Source organism: Amblyomma mixtum, chromosome 5 (genome assembly GCF_055824585.1).
Source record: "Amblyomma mixtum isolate Tamu chromosome 5, ASM5582458v1, whole genome shotgun sequence".
Classification (NCBI taxonomy): Eukaryota; Metazoa; Arthropoda; class Arachnida; order Ixodida; family Ixodidae; genus Amblyomma; species Amblyomma mixtum.
The window spans coordinates 147948625-147963890 of NC_143016.1; the positions used below are offsets into that span (position 1 = coordinate 147948625).

Below are 15266 nucleotides of genomic sequence, written 5' to 3' on the forward strand. Positions count from 1 at the left end.
AGAAAAGCAAGAGGAACGCGAACGTAAAGAAAAACAAGAGAAAGAGGAACGCGAGTGTCAATACGCTTTGGAAATGAAGCGTCTCGACATAGAGATGGAACGCGTTCGTGGGTCAAGTCAGGCACACGGTGCAGGAGAGCGGGTATCGTACAAAATGACTGACTTAATGCGGCCGTTTCAGACTGGAGACGACATTGGTTTCTTCCTTGTTAACTTCGAGCGAACGTGCGAGTATCAGCGGTTTTCTAAAGAAACGTGGCCACGGCGTTTGCTCACTTTGTTGCCCGCTGAGGCGGCCGACGTAATCGCTCGCCTGAAGAAAGAGGAGGCGGAGGATTACGATCTTGTGAAATCGAGTCTGCTTAAAAAGTACAGGCTGTCGGCAGAAGCGTTCCGTCGGAAGTTTCGCGAAACGGAGAAAGACAAAAACGAGTCATATCCGGATTTCGCCTACAAGCTTATGTCAAACATGCAGGAATGGCTTAAAGAAGAGAAAGCGTTTGGCAATCACGAGAAAGTTCTGCAGTGTTTCGGGCTGGAGAAATTTTATAGACGATTACCGGAAAACGTGCGGTACTGGGTCTTGGACAGGCCAGACGTTAGTACCGTGGCGAGAGCCGCTGAGTTAGCAGAGGAGTTTGTGACTCGTCGGGCTCGCGGAGCCAGGGACGGTCAACGGGGTGAATTCGGCTCGAAGTTTGAGAGGCCGAAGTTCACGCCCATCAGACCAAAGGAAGGCCAAATTGACGGTGGTAAGCTACACCGTGAGAGTGTCAGGGACCGAGTTAGGAGCTCCGCTCAGTCGCCGGATGACACGAAGGCTGTGCAGAAGTGGCGGTATAGGACAGGTTTGGTCCAGGAAAGAAAGGCCACTTCGGCAGCGAGGACCGACGAGTTCGGTCGAAAAGCTAGCGAAGAGTGCAGATCCACCAGCCGTGAGGGCTTGGGGGATAATGTAGGCACTAAGGCTAGCAACGAGGAAGAGTGCAGATCCGCCAGCCATGAGGGCTCGGGCGATAATGTAGGCACTGAGGTTAGCAACGAGGAAGAGTGCAGATCCGCCAGCCATGAGGGCTTGGGCGATAATGTATGCACTGCTAAAAATAAGGAAAGGGGCAATGCGTTGGTTTTGAGCCCAGAGAAGCATGCACTTTCCGGGAAGGAGGCTGATTGCTGCGATCGAGAAGGTAGTACCCAGGACAATAACGCTACGTTAGCCGAACAGCGTCTCATAGTTCAAGTTCCGGGCAAGAGCGTTAGGGTAGTAGGATCGAACAGCAAGCCTCAGGAGGGCAAGTTGTTGCTCTCAGCAGAGAGTAATGGGAACCAAAAGCAAACTGTGAGTTGCAGGAATCCCATCGAAAACAAAGCCGAGCGACCTGCTTTGTTCGAGAGCACTGTCAGTGCTAATAAAGAAGCGGCCGTCTCTAACTTTGAGGCCGAGGCTATTTTGAAAAGTGAGGCTGGCGTTTTCTCTCAGGAAGAGAATAGTGAGCTCACCGGCCGGCGCAATGAGGGAATCAAGGGAGACATTTCTTCGATGCGGCCGGCGAACAATAGCAGCCCAAATTTGGAGACGTCGTTTTGCTTTAAAGAGATTGACCGCGAGTCAACCGAGTACTCCAGACGCGACAGGCGCCGAAAAAGGGCCAGACTGTCTGGGCGCGTTCAGAAAAAACGAAAGCCACCTGACCCATCGCGGCGACCCCGCGGTAGTTCTTGCAGGACGGTGGAACCTCACAGCGGGTCGCAGAGGACGCCCAGCTACCGCATGAAAGAACGCCGCAGAACGCGTTCCAGTCGAAGGACACTGTTGAATCGAGAAAGGAGTTCTCGTAGGCGTTTCTTTCATGCGCGTCCGTCAACCCCTCGCATTCAAATGTTCAGACGCTACTTGGGTGGTGGAGACACGCGGCCGGTGTGCGAAACAAATCAATGTCGCGTGGCGTCTGAGGCTCGCAGGTGTCGAAGCGCAGTTAAGCCCTTCGAATTTTGTGAATTGTCGGCTGCTAAAGCCACTGTTGGTGTGCGTCCGCGCAGGGCGCGGTTGAAGAATAGGCGACCCCTTTGAGCCGCGGCGCGGCTCGCTAGCAGCGGATTCCGAGGATGTCTCTGCTGTTTGCTTTTTCTTTTTTTAAACCATTCCTGCAGACAAAAAGTTTTGTAGAAAAAAAAAAGAGTTTGAGCAGGAATAGGTTCCCGACGCGTTGTTTACATTGAAAGCGTTTCTTTTGAAATTGTTTTGAAACATGCACTAGTGGTGCCTATGTGTAGCAGCGTCCGCTGACACGCGGAAGTACTAGCCAGACGGGCCATTGTAAGCGACTAGCATAAGCGCCTGGAGTTGATTTTATGGCATTAGGAAAATTACTGTGACCTTGGCTTCGTTGTTGAGCGAATCTTTGTGAGGAAACAAGTGCGTTCGTAATTGTCGTGGTAATTACGAATCGGAATACATCACAAAAAGGGGAGTCTCAAAGGTAATGCCGATAGCTTAAGTTGAGGTCCCTAGCGCAAGAGTCAGCATCATAGTTGCAGTTTGCTGGTAGTTTTTCTTCCTGATCTAGGATTTTGAACCGATTGGTTTTGTTTGTTTTAAATTGAGATGCGCTTTGTGGTGTAATGTGCCGATTTGTGGGCATTTTCTCAGTGCTGCGGAACTACTCCCAGGGATTGATTGGGTTGTAAGAGGGAAAGAGCCTGGCATCGCTTAGTGGGGATTGTGTCGTGCTTGCGGACTGAGCGGTCGGGTTTTCGGCGTGGTTCTAACGCTAGCAGAGCACGAGTCACTTTGCAGTGCCCTTTGGGAACCTGCACCTGCAAAGGAAGACTTCGGGGTGCGCTGAGCTCCAGAACCGCCGAGAGAGAACCGACTCCGGTTGAGACCAGCCTCAAGCGACATCCCTCCGGACAGCGGATGCTGTCCCCTGTCCATCGGGATCTCCTTCCCCCGGCGGGGCAGACTGTTACGTCCGGCTTTCGTCGTGGGGAAGACAACGACATGGAAGCAGCGAAACGCCGACAAACCCCGAGACGCGCGTTGGGTGAACGCCTGGATGGCCACGGAAGCCGCGTCCGTCTGCCCGGTTGAGCGAGCGTTTCCCGTACACCGAGTGTGAACGCGCGTTCGAAATGCGCGCGAACGCCGCTCATGGACATTTCGGCGTCTGCGCTACGTGGTTGGCATCGTTCCCCTCTCCCAGCGCGTGACGACGGCGTGATCTCTCGGGAGTGAGTGAGTGCGTGCGTGTCGGTGATTGGTGCCAGTGAAACCCGGCCCCCATCTAGGGACCCTAGGGAAGAGGACTCTTAAAAAGCCGGCAGCGGCACGGCCGAAGAGCTTTTTTTCATCATGCTCTCCTGTTGAGCTGTCGTGATGCAGCGTTCCTGCAGCTCACTTGTAAATATTCATGTATAAATTCCTCTTCATTGTCTTTTCCCAGCAGCCTCGTCACAGGCGTCCCTCATTTTGCTCTCCGGGGCACGTCCATGCTACCTCGTCCGTAACAAACTGGTGGCAGCGGTGGGGTGCTGCTACCTCGTCCCTAACAAACTGGTGGCAGCGGTGGGGTACGGCTACCTCGTATCTAACAGGGCCAAGGCAGGTGCTCTAGCTGTTGCCTCAGCCCCACTTGCCCATGTGGGACGCACCGGGGCCCGCCAGTGTGTGCTTCTTGGGGTTACACATTTATTGTAAACACCAAAACGGGCAACCTAAACACTATCACATTTTCTGTTTTAGGAATGTAGTTTAGAAGACCAACAAGCTCTAATTGTCCTATAGGTTGAGGTTTTAGATTAGGACTCATCAGTGTCACCTGAATGAGAAAACAGCTTTCTTGTTCCGCACCCGGAGCAGTTCCCTCTATTTGGCCGATGTTTCAGGACTCTTCGACAGTAAAGACATGCCTTATTGGATCGATCGAAGCCAGTCTGACTCCACGAAACCCAACCTCACAGAAATGGTTACAGTTGCTATTGAAATCCTTTCGAGGAATCCTGCAGGCTTCGTTTTGTTCGCTGAAGGTAAGAAACAAAACTTTTGGCCTAGATTTGTCGTTTCATTCAGATTGCCTCATTGCAGCATGAAAGGTTGCTTTCCACTGCTCATAGCGCTAAGCTGGAGCACTAGAGGCTTTTTTGGGCTGTATTTTTTTCTCCGTGTATTATGATATCCTTGAGAGAGAAACGAGATAGTATCGCACTGCATGTCATCGAGCACTACCCCATCGCATGAGGGGTAGTTAACTACACTAGGGAACGAGCGTCCATCTCGAGTTTTGCAAGAAGAACCGTAACCTTTCATACCATCCCAGGCGGCCTTATTTCCAGAAGCTAAAATTTGTCTTGCTTACTAGTTTTTCAATCCATAGTCAGTAAGTGCCAGGCGACAGTTCTGTAGATTCATTTAAACTAACTGAAATGTTGGCCCTTCTAACATAAGGACATCTTTTTTTGCCCTGGTATGTCTTGTAAATGAGCGTTTATTCCAAACGTACGGTCAGAAATTCATTTGTCTAGATCGGACTTTTTTGCTCACTGCCGCCCACATGTATCATATAATTAATTAAACATTACGTGCTGAAAACAACCTTTAAAACTGCCAACCAGATTGAAAACAACGGGAAGGCACGAAACTAGGCGTACAACTTCTTAAAAGTTATGTTCTTTTTCTTGGCACACCATCACCCAATAATTTGATGCGGGAAGCACAGGTTTCACCCAAGTTTATGGCTAGTGCAAGACAAGCCAATAGTAATGTTTCTGAGTTGTTAGAGACTATACAAATGTCTCAATATGATGACAAGACTAGGACATGAGAACAAAATGCCATGTGATATAATGAGCGTGTGTGTATACGGGTGATTATGATGAAAAAAAAATGCGGTTAAAAAGTCAGCTTGGAAAATCCTGGATACAGTGATATCACAACGCGCGATTACCGCTGGCTAGCCAAACATCCTATGTGCAAATTCACGCCCTGGCTATCTTTGCCCACTTGCCTCGGCGTTGAAGCCGGGATTTCTTCGTGCCTCTAAGTTAGGCTAAAAAAAAATTTCCAGGGGCAATTGGAACTTACATGCGAGTAACACAAAAGTATTGTAATTCTATTCCAAACTCTACTTGAATTCAAGTATTTTTCTATTCCAACTCTATTTTATTATATTCCAAATCTAATTCTATTCTATTCTATTCCTTTTTGGTGCATTTGTAAGCTCTAGTACTGACTGCAACAGGTTAATATTTCGAATTTTGCCCTTTTGATGACGCCACACGTTTTACACCCATGGCGAGTTTTGTAAAGCCATCACTTTTTGGACGGCACTTCGTTTTTTTTTGTGTCTGTGAGAAACCTAATGCTTTCGCATTAATATCCGACTCCTGAAAGCTACGAGATGTTTGCCGAAATGCGCAATACGCAACGTGTTACGCTTCATGGACACAGACACCGGCATCGTGTGCTCCTCAGCTTTATTCAAGCTGTGAAAATTCTCCCTTTTATATACTGCCTTCTTTCTTGCCTAAAGAAACAAAGAACATCTTGAAAATACGTTTTCTGCGCCGAAGATGTACCTAGAGACGAAAACTGGCGCCTCAAAGATTTGCAAGTACTGAGGGAAACAGAACTAAGACCAGCAGTTGGCAGCTAAGAAGGACAGCCCGTTTGCACAAATTTCTCCGCAAGGGACTAGCCAGCAGAAGTATCTACTAGATGCAGCTAAGCGACTGACAGCCTGCATGACTCCTGCCCACACTTGCCCGGCTACATGCGATCGCAGTAGGATAGAATGCCTTGCAGCTTCAAATGCAGAAACGGTGAATATAATGTATACGCCACCATAAATAAAAGTAAATAGAGAAAAAAGTTATACAGGCGTGAGTAAAGACAAGAGCATTGATTGTAATCAACTACTCTGCGCGGCATTGCAAAAATACAGGCGGCAACCAACTGCACGGGCTTGGGGTGCAATCTAGATTTCACAAAAGTACACACAGTTACAAAAGCGGCCAATGTTTCCGCAGCATAGGTGATAATCTTACCAAATTACCTCCACTATACATTTATAGAGGTTATAATGAGCTGAAGGTGAGGAGTAGGAAAACTTCAAAACATATCAAAACGTCTAGCAGAAATGCCTGTTGGCAGTAAGGCCATGCAGGTTATCTCGTCTCATGTTGGTGGAAAAGTTTCGCAAAGCGAGATGACGCCCGGACGACAATATTTCCTCATCAGTCGCTCCCCTTACTGATTTACTAATGTGCCCCAAAACTTTTATAAAAAGGAGGTGCTCTAGGAACACTGCTAAGGATAAATCTTTACACCATGCACTCCGGCTGCAGCTTTCTGTCACTTATACAGCAAAATAAAGTCGGAGTCAGCTTCATACTGTTCGCATTACTTGCATAGGTTTGCTGAGTTTTTAATCTGATCCTCTTGCTTCTTTCTGGCCTCAAACAGAATCCTAACAAAAATTACCGACGATTACGTTACTTCCTAATGCGAAATTTGAGCGCAGCAAATAAGCTGTTTCACCTTTTCGATAGATTGAGGCAAAGAAATCGAGCAACACATGTATGCGCTATCACAGAATTTTTTTTTTATTTTTCACACGTATTCGCAATTTCGGCTCGGGCGGTGCACATATACAGATCCGCCGCCACCGATCTGGCTCTCTGATTGCCACCGCACAGGGGTTGCATTGGAGGAGGAGCGAAGAAAGGAATTAAGTTCGAGCCGGCGCTTTGACAACCGGAGACTCGCAGGAAGAGGGGGGAGGGGGGCGGCGTGTACACCCAGCGGCAAACGATGGGGGCAGAAGCGCGCGCAGCAAGCGGACAACACGATAAAGGGAGGAGGGAAGAGATAGCAGCGACTGACTGATGCCGCTGACGCCGATAGCGCTGGGGGGATGAAAGGGGGGCGGAGCTGGTTACGAGGCCGACGCCGACGACGACGCGAAACCCAGGAACGGACGCCAAAGAGCTGCGCTCTAAAATGCAAAAAGCTTTTATTAACAGCACTATACGAGTATTTTTTTCTCGCAGGCGCACGCATTGACCATGGTCATCATATTACACGGGCTCAGCTTGCATTGCAAGAGGCCCTCGAGTTTGATGAAGCAGTTAACAAAGCGGCAAGCATGCTGCCAAAGGAGGAAACACTCATCGTAGTAACTGCGGATCACTCTCACACCATGACTATTGCTGGGTACCCACCGCGGGGAACCAACATCTTCGGTAAGCCTCTCCGTAACCAGTCACTTCAGCTCACGCTTCCTCCGGTCATCCGCATCTCAACAGTGTTATAAACAGCTGGTACTATACGTGTGCTACAGATATGCAGCAAGATGGCAAGCTTTCTACATTAAAAAAGTCTAAATTTCATCCTTTTGTTTATCAGTATGACGGACAGAAATCAAATTCGCAAACTTGTAAACGATGCATTTTCACAGTGTCATGATTTTGATTTCAATGAGGGTCTTTTCGGTTACTGCGAGGCATATTTTGTGTAAGAACAGATTTTTTTCAAATGATTCAAATGATGATTTCAAATGATCTTGTTCTTTTTCGCCATGAAAAATTTCTAAGTCATTCGCAACACTAAACTACGGGCCTTTCAGCGTTCTCTCTCCACATTTAACATACGCTCGTCTAAGCACTGAGGATTTGCAGACTTCTCGTTCCTTTCTTGAAGTGCTAACGGGTGGAGGGGAGGTGATGGAAACAATTTTGTGTCATCACCTCAGTATCTTAAAACCAGAAAATATTAGGTGTTACAATCGCAAGCCAGAAGACGTGGGATAGTAATACTGAACAAATGGCTAAAATACTCCTTATGTGTAGGTGCGGTATTTCGAATCCGGGGACTCTTCCTTATCACCTCGAAGTTGCAAATTTATCATGGTCTTTTTCGTTTGCACCAGGTTGTTGTAGCTTAGTCTGGGGACGACTGACGAAAAGAATTGCGCACTTCGGTGTTTAGAGAAAAAAGCCATGCGTTGCATAAACAAGGTAGCGTATTCAAACGCTTCGAAATAATTTTCATTATCATCAAATTATCAATGTTCAATATATTTACAACTACCGTCTCGTCTAGCTCTTATACCTTATAAAAGAAAGTATCAGCACAATTTACCGTATCCACTGGATCTGACATCGCATTCTACTACCTCTCTAAGCCACGCCCCCGAAAAACAAGGGATTCCGCGCCAGCGAACAAATTACATTCTGCCGTGTTTAACCTATTGCGTACAGCTTTATTAAATAAGCCGCATAATTTCAACTTTGGAAATCCTACATTAAGAGGTCAAAGTTTGCGCTCAATTTTACCGTACTGACCCGTACTGATCTTGCAGTTGTACCACGTGTAATCAACCTAAAAAGATATTACTTTGTTTTTTTCGGGTGTTCATCATGGTTTGCTGTAGTATTGTCGTGTTTATTGGAATGGTAGCTTTGTTTTTAATAACGCATCGCGCAATGGTGTTACTGTTCTTTCGTTTCGTATTTCTTAACCTGTGCTAAAAAGTTTTAAATATTTTTTAGCAAAGTATGATCGTAATGCCGTCAGTCGTGCCTGTTACGCGCTCCCTGTCCTCGTCAATTGGCTGTAGAACGCTTTGGCAGAGACTCCGTCAACATTATAGGTCATGAGAATGAAAGGAATTAAACCTCAAGTTCGACCCCACATAAGAGTCAAATCGCTAATTGCCCAAAGAGGGCAAAGAGTAGCACGCCACTGAGTGAGATACAGACCGGCGAAGTTGAGATCGGTTTCATCCGCAGCTCTTTTATTTTTTTTTATTTTTGTTTCAAATGTACTTTATTTATCGCCGTTGGTAGGAGGCCGAATCACTTTTTAAAATACGCGAGATGCGACCGGTGCACTCTAGAAAAATGATGATCATCTGTGGCTGTTTCCACGATGTTCCAGTTGGTTGTGGATGCTTCAGGGGCATTATCCTAAAACTTCGCTGCTCCCTTTAAACTGAGCATGGCCTGGTGCGACCAGCATTCTTAACGACTGCCCAGGGCACTTGCTTGCTATCTCTCCTGCTTTATTGTTTTTGCTTTTCTGGGCATGAATTCTCCCAACAACCGATGATTTCCGCACCAGCTTTATTATATGTTGTGTACCGTCGTTCCTGTCGTCACAATCTCGTGACACCCTGAAAAGTAAAATTATGATAATGCATTTTTGCATAAACGAACGCTGCACGCTACCGAGCACACCGAAGAGAAGGGCTGCGGTTTTATTTGAGCCGCCAGGGGTGCTTTAAAAAATACAAGCCGTGTGGCATCACTGTGCTTCTTTACGCTCCATGAAGAGGAATAGTGAACAGTTTAGAGACGCTGTTACGATGAAAAAAAAAACTAATAGCAATCAGTCTTTTGGTCCTCCAAAACCGTCTTCATGTTATTTTTCTTAGAAAACCTGACACTTGTTTCAGATGAAGAATATTAATGTCGATATGAACCATTTACAGATTGAGTGGGGAGGTATACAGCTTCCATTTAAAGCCATTAGAGTCCAGTCTTTCAAAGATGGTGCTGATAAGATTCGAGGGCACGCTCTCCTTTGGGAGTGTTTCTTATTCTCACCCAGCGGTTTCGATGTTCAACAATCTGGCCTTCGTGAACTGCCAGCAAATAAAACAGCATGAATGGCATGGCGAGGTTACGTCAGAAAACAAGCAATAGAGTTTAAGTTAAACCAAGGCTGACTTGGAAGAAAGTCCTTGTCCATCTGAGGTGGTTTATTAGACAGTGGAGGCGAAAATTTTGTTCATAGTGTAGAGGGTAAGTTTTTTGCACTGCTTTGAATTAGTAGCACTCACGAGCACAAAATAAACTGTATCATTGCATACCCTTAGAAAAAGCATCTGATTTTTTTAGGCGCGCAGAAAATGGTGACTACGTTCCAAGGAAGTATTTTATGACGCATTTGCTATTTGCATTGCTTTTAGAAGCAGCTCTTGGTACAGCTAAAAGCTCCTCAGTCGCTTAGTGCCTCGATGACTTCCAATAAAAAAATTGGAGAACGCTTAAGCTTCGCCTTTAAGAGCGGAACGCGACAGCGTGATGCAGCGTTGCCAGGGTATTACACATGTAGGCATCAGTTATGAAGAACACTTCAAGGAGTCAAAGACTACAGCGCATTCACTAGGTGACTTTTATTCAGTTCTAATCAGCGAGCGTTCGTAGCGTATTTTGCAGGTGCTCGCCTCGCAGTTTGAAACTTCTGGGTCAATTCCTCGTATCTCCACAATTTTTTTTATATATGCAGGTTATCGTATCACAATGCCGACGACAGTGACACCGGCTTTTCTGCGACACGCGCTCCTCCACACTGTCGTGGTAAAAGAAAATCCCAAAAATAAAAATGCGCAGGCGATAGTACGATGTTTTTCCGCAAATCTGTGTTAGTAGTATTGCTTGACACCTCTCATTTGTACTGATCGCCTTTTCTCTGCATCTCCTAATTTCGCTTCGCCCCGGAATTTTCGTTTCGCTTTTCCACGGGCTTCTGGTGGGTACAAGCTTTTGCAATGTGGACGTGGGTGGTGAGTTGACGTGGGTGGTAACTGGAAACCTCCTAAAGGAGAGAGAGAGATACAGAGAGGTGGAAATGCATGGATGATAACCAGAAAGGTTTCCGGTTGAATGCTCTGCACTGGGGAAGGGGATGAGGGGATTAAACAGGGAGGAGAAAAGGAACGGGAAACATAGTCACAATCTTATTAGAGGAGAGGTTGATGGTTGGGTAGCGGGTGAAGGCTCGAAGGTGGAAGGTGTGCCCAGAGGCGCACACACTAGAGGGTGATCCGGAGGAGGTACCGGAGGGTGCCGGAAGGTGTCCCTATCCGCTCCGATCCGCTAGGAGTGCGTGGGAGGCTTGACACAGACCGTGACGTTTTTGCAGAAAGAGGGCTAAGCTGTTAACGTAGTAGAATGTTGCAATATAAGTGTGCTGCTTCTTAATATTTAATTGGCATGTATGCAGCGCAGCGTAATCATAAACCAACAGGTCACCTCCAACGTTAACTGTGCACCTTATGGAAAAATATTTCCTTTTAAAGTCATTCGAACTTAGTATGGCCGCGTTTGGGGATTTTCCCGCGAAGCGTGAAGTCTCTTGCTGAAGGAATCCGTTTCCAATGGCAGTGTCACAGCGTTTTTTTCAACCCTTCAAAGGATTTGCCGGGAACACCACAAGCAGCGCACCGGTTGAGTACACCGTGCTTTCCTACGCCGAAGGACCACAAGGGGCGAGACCACTGAGGAATATGACAGAAGATGAAACCTGTAAGTTTCCTTTGGCGCCCACGTAAAATTCCCACTGCGGCTGAGATGTTCAACGATTAGCAGCGCCAAAAAATTGCATGTAATTAAATCATTCGGGAGCAAGCTACATCGTCGGCTATAGAAACTCTATGACTGATGATTCCAGGTAAGCTCTGACTGCTTCAGCTTGTACCAGTGCGTGAACCCCACAGGTGTTTTGCCAATTGGCCTGTTATGAAGTACTGCTCTACCCAGAGGGATTGAACCTGCCAACTCGAGTTCAGCTCCGGAAAGCAATAGCCTGAAATCAACTATTACAGGGTCACCCGTGTATAGTCTCCAGGATAGGTTACGTTTTTTTTCTCTATGAGCGTTTTAGTCATTTAGTCGACGCCACAGGTCTACAGCTTCATGGTTTTCTTCGTGTCTTAGAGTGAGCCGTCTTATGTCACGTTTCTTCAGCGCGACTTTCTCGATGGCGGATCATCACCTCCACACATGCCTATTTCTCGGTGCTGAAGAGTGTTTTCGATCACGTGTGATTGTTTCGTTGAAGTCACTTTGATTACCAAGAACGCCACGGGAGCGCCGCTGAGGCCGGGTTTTGCAGATTCATTTCTGGCTTATTTTCAGGCGATAAACACTGACGCTGCATTCCTTGGCCGCCTTTTTCCCTACCGATCGACAAGGGAAAGGAACATTTGAAGCTCCTGCCCTAGGAAGCCATCGTAAATCTATAGCAGTCAATCAAATTGCCTGCGTGGTGGACAGAGTCGCCATCTGTGCAGTGTAGCGCGCCTAATTCGGCCTGTCTGAATTGTTGACCAGCTGGAATAGTATGTTGATTTAGCGTAAAGAATGGCCTGGAAGAAAACACTTTCAAAGGACGAGGGATGGTGTTGTGCTATCGTTTTGGATTTGCTCGCCCAATGAACACAGAATATTTACGAGCGTTTTATCGTGAACGAGGTTGCAAACGCGTAAAATGCATAAATGCATACTTCCCAGCACTCTTGCGTCGCCGGAAAAAGCTATTATGAACACCCAATTAGATGCTGAAAATCAATCTATAAAACTCCATTGAAAAAACTACAGCCAAATATTCTGAGCAGGAAGAATGCGTGCCGTTCACTTTTGCATCTCTGGACACCAATACGGAGGGCAGTCTATCTCTGCCTTTTCTGTCTTGCATCATAGCTCACTCGCAAGGTTGCAGGCGTTTCCTCAGAAGCTAGGAATACCTCTTTTGACTCTAGCAATACCTGCAGATTGGAGTGCCTCTAAGCTTACCACCATAACTCTTGGTCTTGAACTCGGCAAAGCCCCATATCAAGAATACTCTAGCAGAGCAACTAACGTTGGCTATGCAGTGCGTAGAGAAAAAGCCAAATTAAGGCAGAAATGATCAATTCTGAGCGGTGACAGTGTTCGCATTGCAGTTCACGCGCCTGTGCGTCCTTTACCGGACTGTTCATGTATCCTCGGACGGTAACCAAGGAAAGCTAGTTCAAGTTAAACCACCTCGAAATAATATGAGTGCATTACCTCGCTTTTAGTCATTTTACTAAACATGATGCTTTGTTAACTATCACCCTTGTGGAAACGATTCCTGGTTGTTCTTAGAGGGCAGACCACTAATCATCGGCTCTTTTAATCAGACTACCATCATGTTTCTATTCCGTGCAGCCCATATCGACTTTGAACAGCAGGCGGCCTTTCCAGTTCGAATGGCAGCTCATGGAGGCGAGGACGTGGCCGTTTACGCTCAGGGGCCATGGGCGCACCTATTCGATGGTGTCCACGATCAGACGTACATTCCCTACGTCATGGCATACGCAGCCTGCATCGGACAATTCAAAGGCAGCGATTGCCACCAACAAAAGAATTTCTGACAGGAATGACACCTGTTCGAGGAAAGTAGGCAGGCCAGACTAATTTAATGCTATGAAAACATAAATTTGAAAAAAAAAATTGTGCTTTCCTATACCTCAATTTATCCATCATTGTGCCTTAATTCTGGCTTAGGTCAGGAAGCGCAAGGAAACCGGAAAGTGCTCGGTTATTGGCCAATAAGGTAGCTTTAGAAATATATACACTATAGAAGCTTACGTTGTGTGAAAAGAAGGGGAGATCGTGAAGGGCAGTAAACTAGATGGAAGCATGCTTGTGAAGTCACGTGCGGTCGTTTCTCTTTTTTTTTGTTAGCAGTGGTTATTTGTGAATACTGATGTTGCTTATTCGCGATGAAAGCGCCAGAGAATTCAGATTTCATCGCCGACTGATGGCGAGACACTGCCTTGTATAACGCACAGAAGGCGGCACGTTACATCACTTTGTACTGGCTGCGAAAAAGAAAAGCTGTCTCGTTATTTTATTTCGCGCTGTTCATAACGACTTGTCTGACGGTGTGTGTAAGAAGTTACGGCTTTACAACGCAGTTTACAAGATATCTCCTTTAGGGTCTACTTTTCTCTACAATGCTCGATTACGTAGTTGCTTTAGAGGAGCTCCATTCGACATGCAAGTCTTCGTATGGGATATTTCAAGTCAGCTTTGTGCGAATAGTGCCTATTCAAAGCTGAATCAAACGCAAATGGTGCAGATTTGCTAGTCAATCGAATGCGAGTAATATGGTAGTAACCGTATCGTTTTTGAATCGAATGGTGATTGCACCGAATCGAACATGAATGAACACTGCCATAAAAATTCGGTTCGACATGTGTGATGAAACTGAAATCAGGTCAGCGCAAACGACGACACAAGGTACAGCTGGGCTCAAGATACAGACGACAATGACTGCTTTAAGATAACGTCCGTTTCTAGCAGTTGAGTTAGCAGAGCACTTTTTTGGCATATACTTTCTCCAGGGCTAATGCTAATGTGTGCGAACTGGTCACCTGGTTAAATAATAATAAATAGTTAATTTTTAACTATTCTTGTTAGTGCTTATATATTGAGAGATACTTTTTAATGGAGAAAAGTGTTTTTAGCAGGAGTTTAAAAAGATCTGATCGGCTACTCTGTTTTCAGGGCGGAGCTTAGGAGCGAAAATTCTTAGGGTGGAAAAAAAGTTCATTAAGATAAATACAAAATAAAAGCGTATGGTCACTGATTTGGAGTGAATATCCATAGAAGTGGAGTGTTAGGTTGTAGCTCCACGTGCATGCGAATATAAAACTCAGAACACGGCACTGTTGTGAACGACCTCGTGTGGGACCTAAAGCATTGCTCATTGATAGCGGCACTTGTGTCAGGGTCGCTAGTTTGTTGGCGCGGTGTGCTTTCTCGTATGTATAAGCTTAGCATTTGTAGCAAAATGTGCTGCGCTTTGTAAACTGAGCCACAATTCTGTGAACGTGGAATTTTCGCTCGGCCTAAGCGGTACCAGAAGCTGGTTGTCAAGGCTGCTTTCTGTTGGAGACGGTGGTTGACAGATTCCAGATGCAAGGAAATCTAAGCTGGTCTAGATTTGAGGTGCAGGGCGAATCAGTAGCATGAAAGCAGTTCCAGTGCCGAACCCTTTCTTCATAACCGTATTTTTAGCCATTAGCAACGTGTCGGATTTTCTTTCTTTTCTGCGGCAAAAATGAGGTGTGCCGATATCCATCGAAATCGCATACTGCGGTCTGCGACGCTGAGTAAGTGATGTAGGTATCCGTTGTTTCCAGCTATTCACTGGTCACTTGTCGTTGCTATTCATGTTTGAGACGTTTTGTAGGGCTGGTTTTGAGTCTGACATTTTCACTTCCTCCAGCTGCTCAGCGCAGCATATATAGGAGAGCCTTTTGTAAGCGAGCAGCTCTGCTGACGTTGAGTACGTGGTGTGCTGAAAGTGACAGGTGAGCACTTGCTCTGCAGAAGCCATGTAGGAACCTCAGCAGGACTTGTCCTGTGAAGATGAGCCGTCTGCGAAAATTTAGGTTTTCTGCGAGTATTTTTCAACTATGCAGATTTGAGGTGCAAAGAGTGTCGTGATCTGC

General features: G+C 46.3%; 1 protein-coding gene across 1 annotated transcript in view; it reads left to right on the top strand.

The window, feature by feature from the left end:
* LOC149344110 (alkaline phosphatase, tissue-nonspecific isozyme-like) overlaps window positions 1-14862 on the top strand; it is a 32827-nt gene extending 17965 nt beyond the window's left edge. The window contains exons 5-8 of the mRNA XM_089546154.1: window positions 3886-4026; window positions 7048-7239; window positions 11197-11307; window positions 12973-14862. Of these exons, the coding sequence (XP_089402280.1) occupies window positions 3886-4026; window positions 7048-7239; window positions 11197-11307; window positions 12973-13178 (650 nt within the window). The 3' untranslated portion in view covers window positions 13179-14862. The remainder of the gene's footprint in view (window positions 1-3885; window positions 4027-7047; window positions 7240-11196; window positions 11308-12972) is intronic.
* The last annotated feature ends 404 nt before the right edge of the window (window positions 14863-15266 follow it).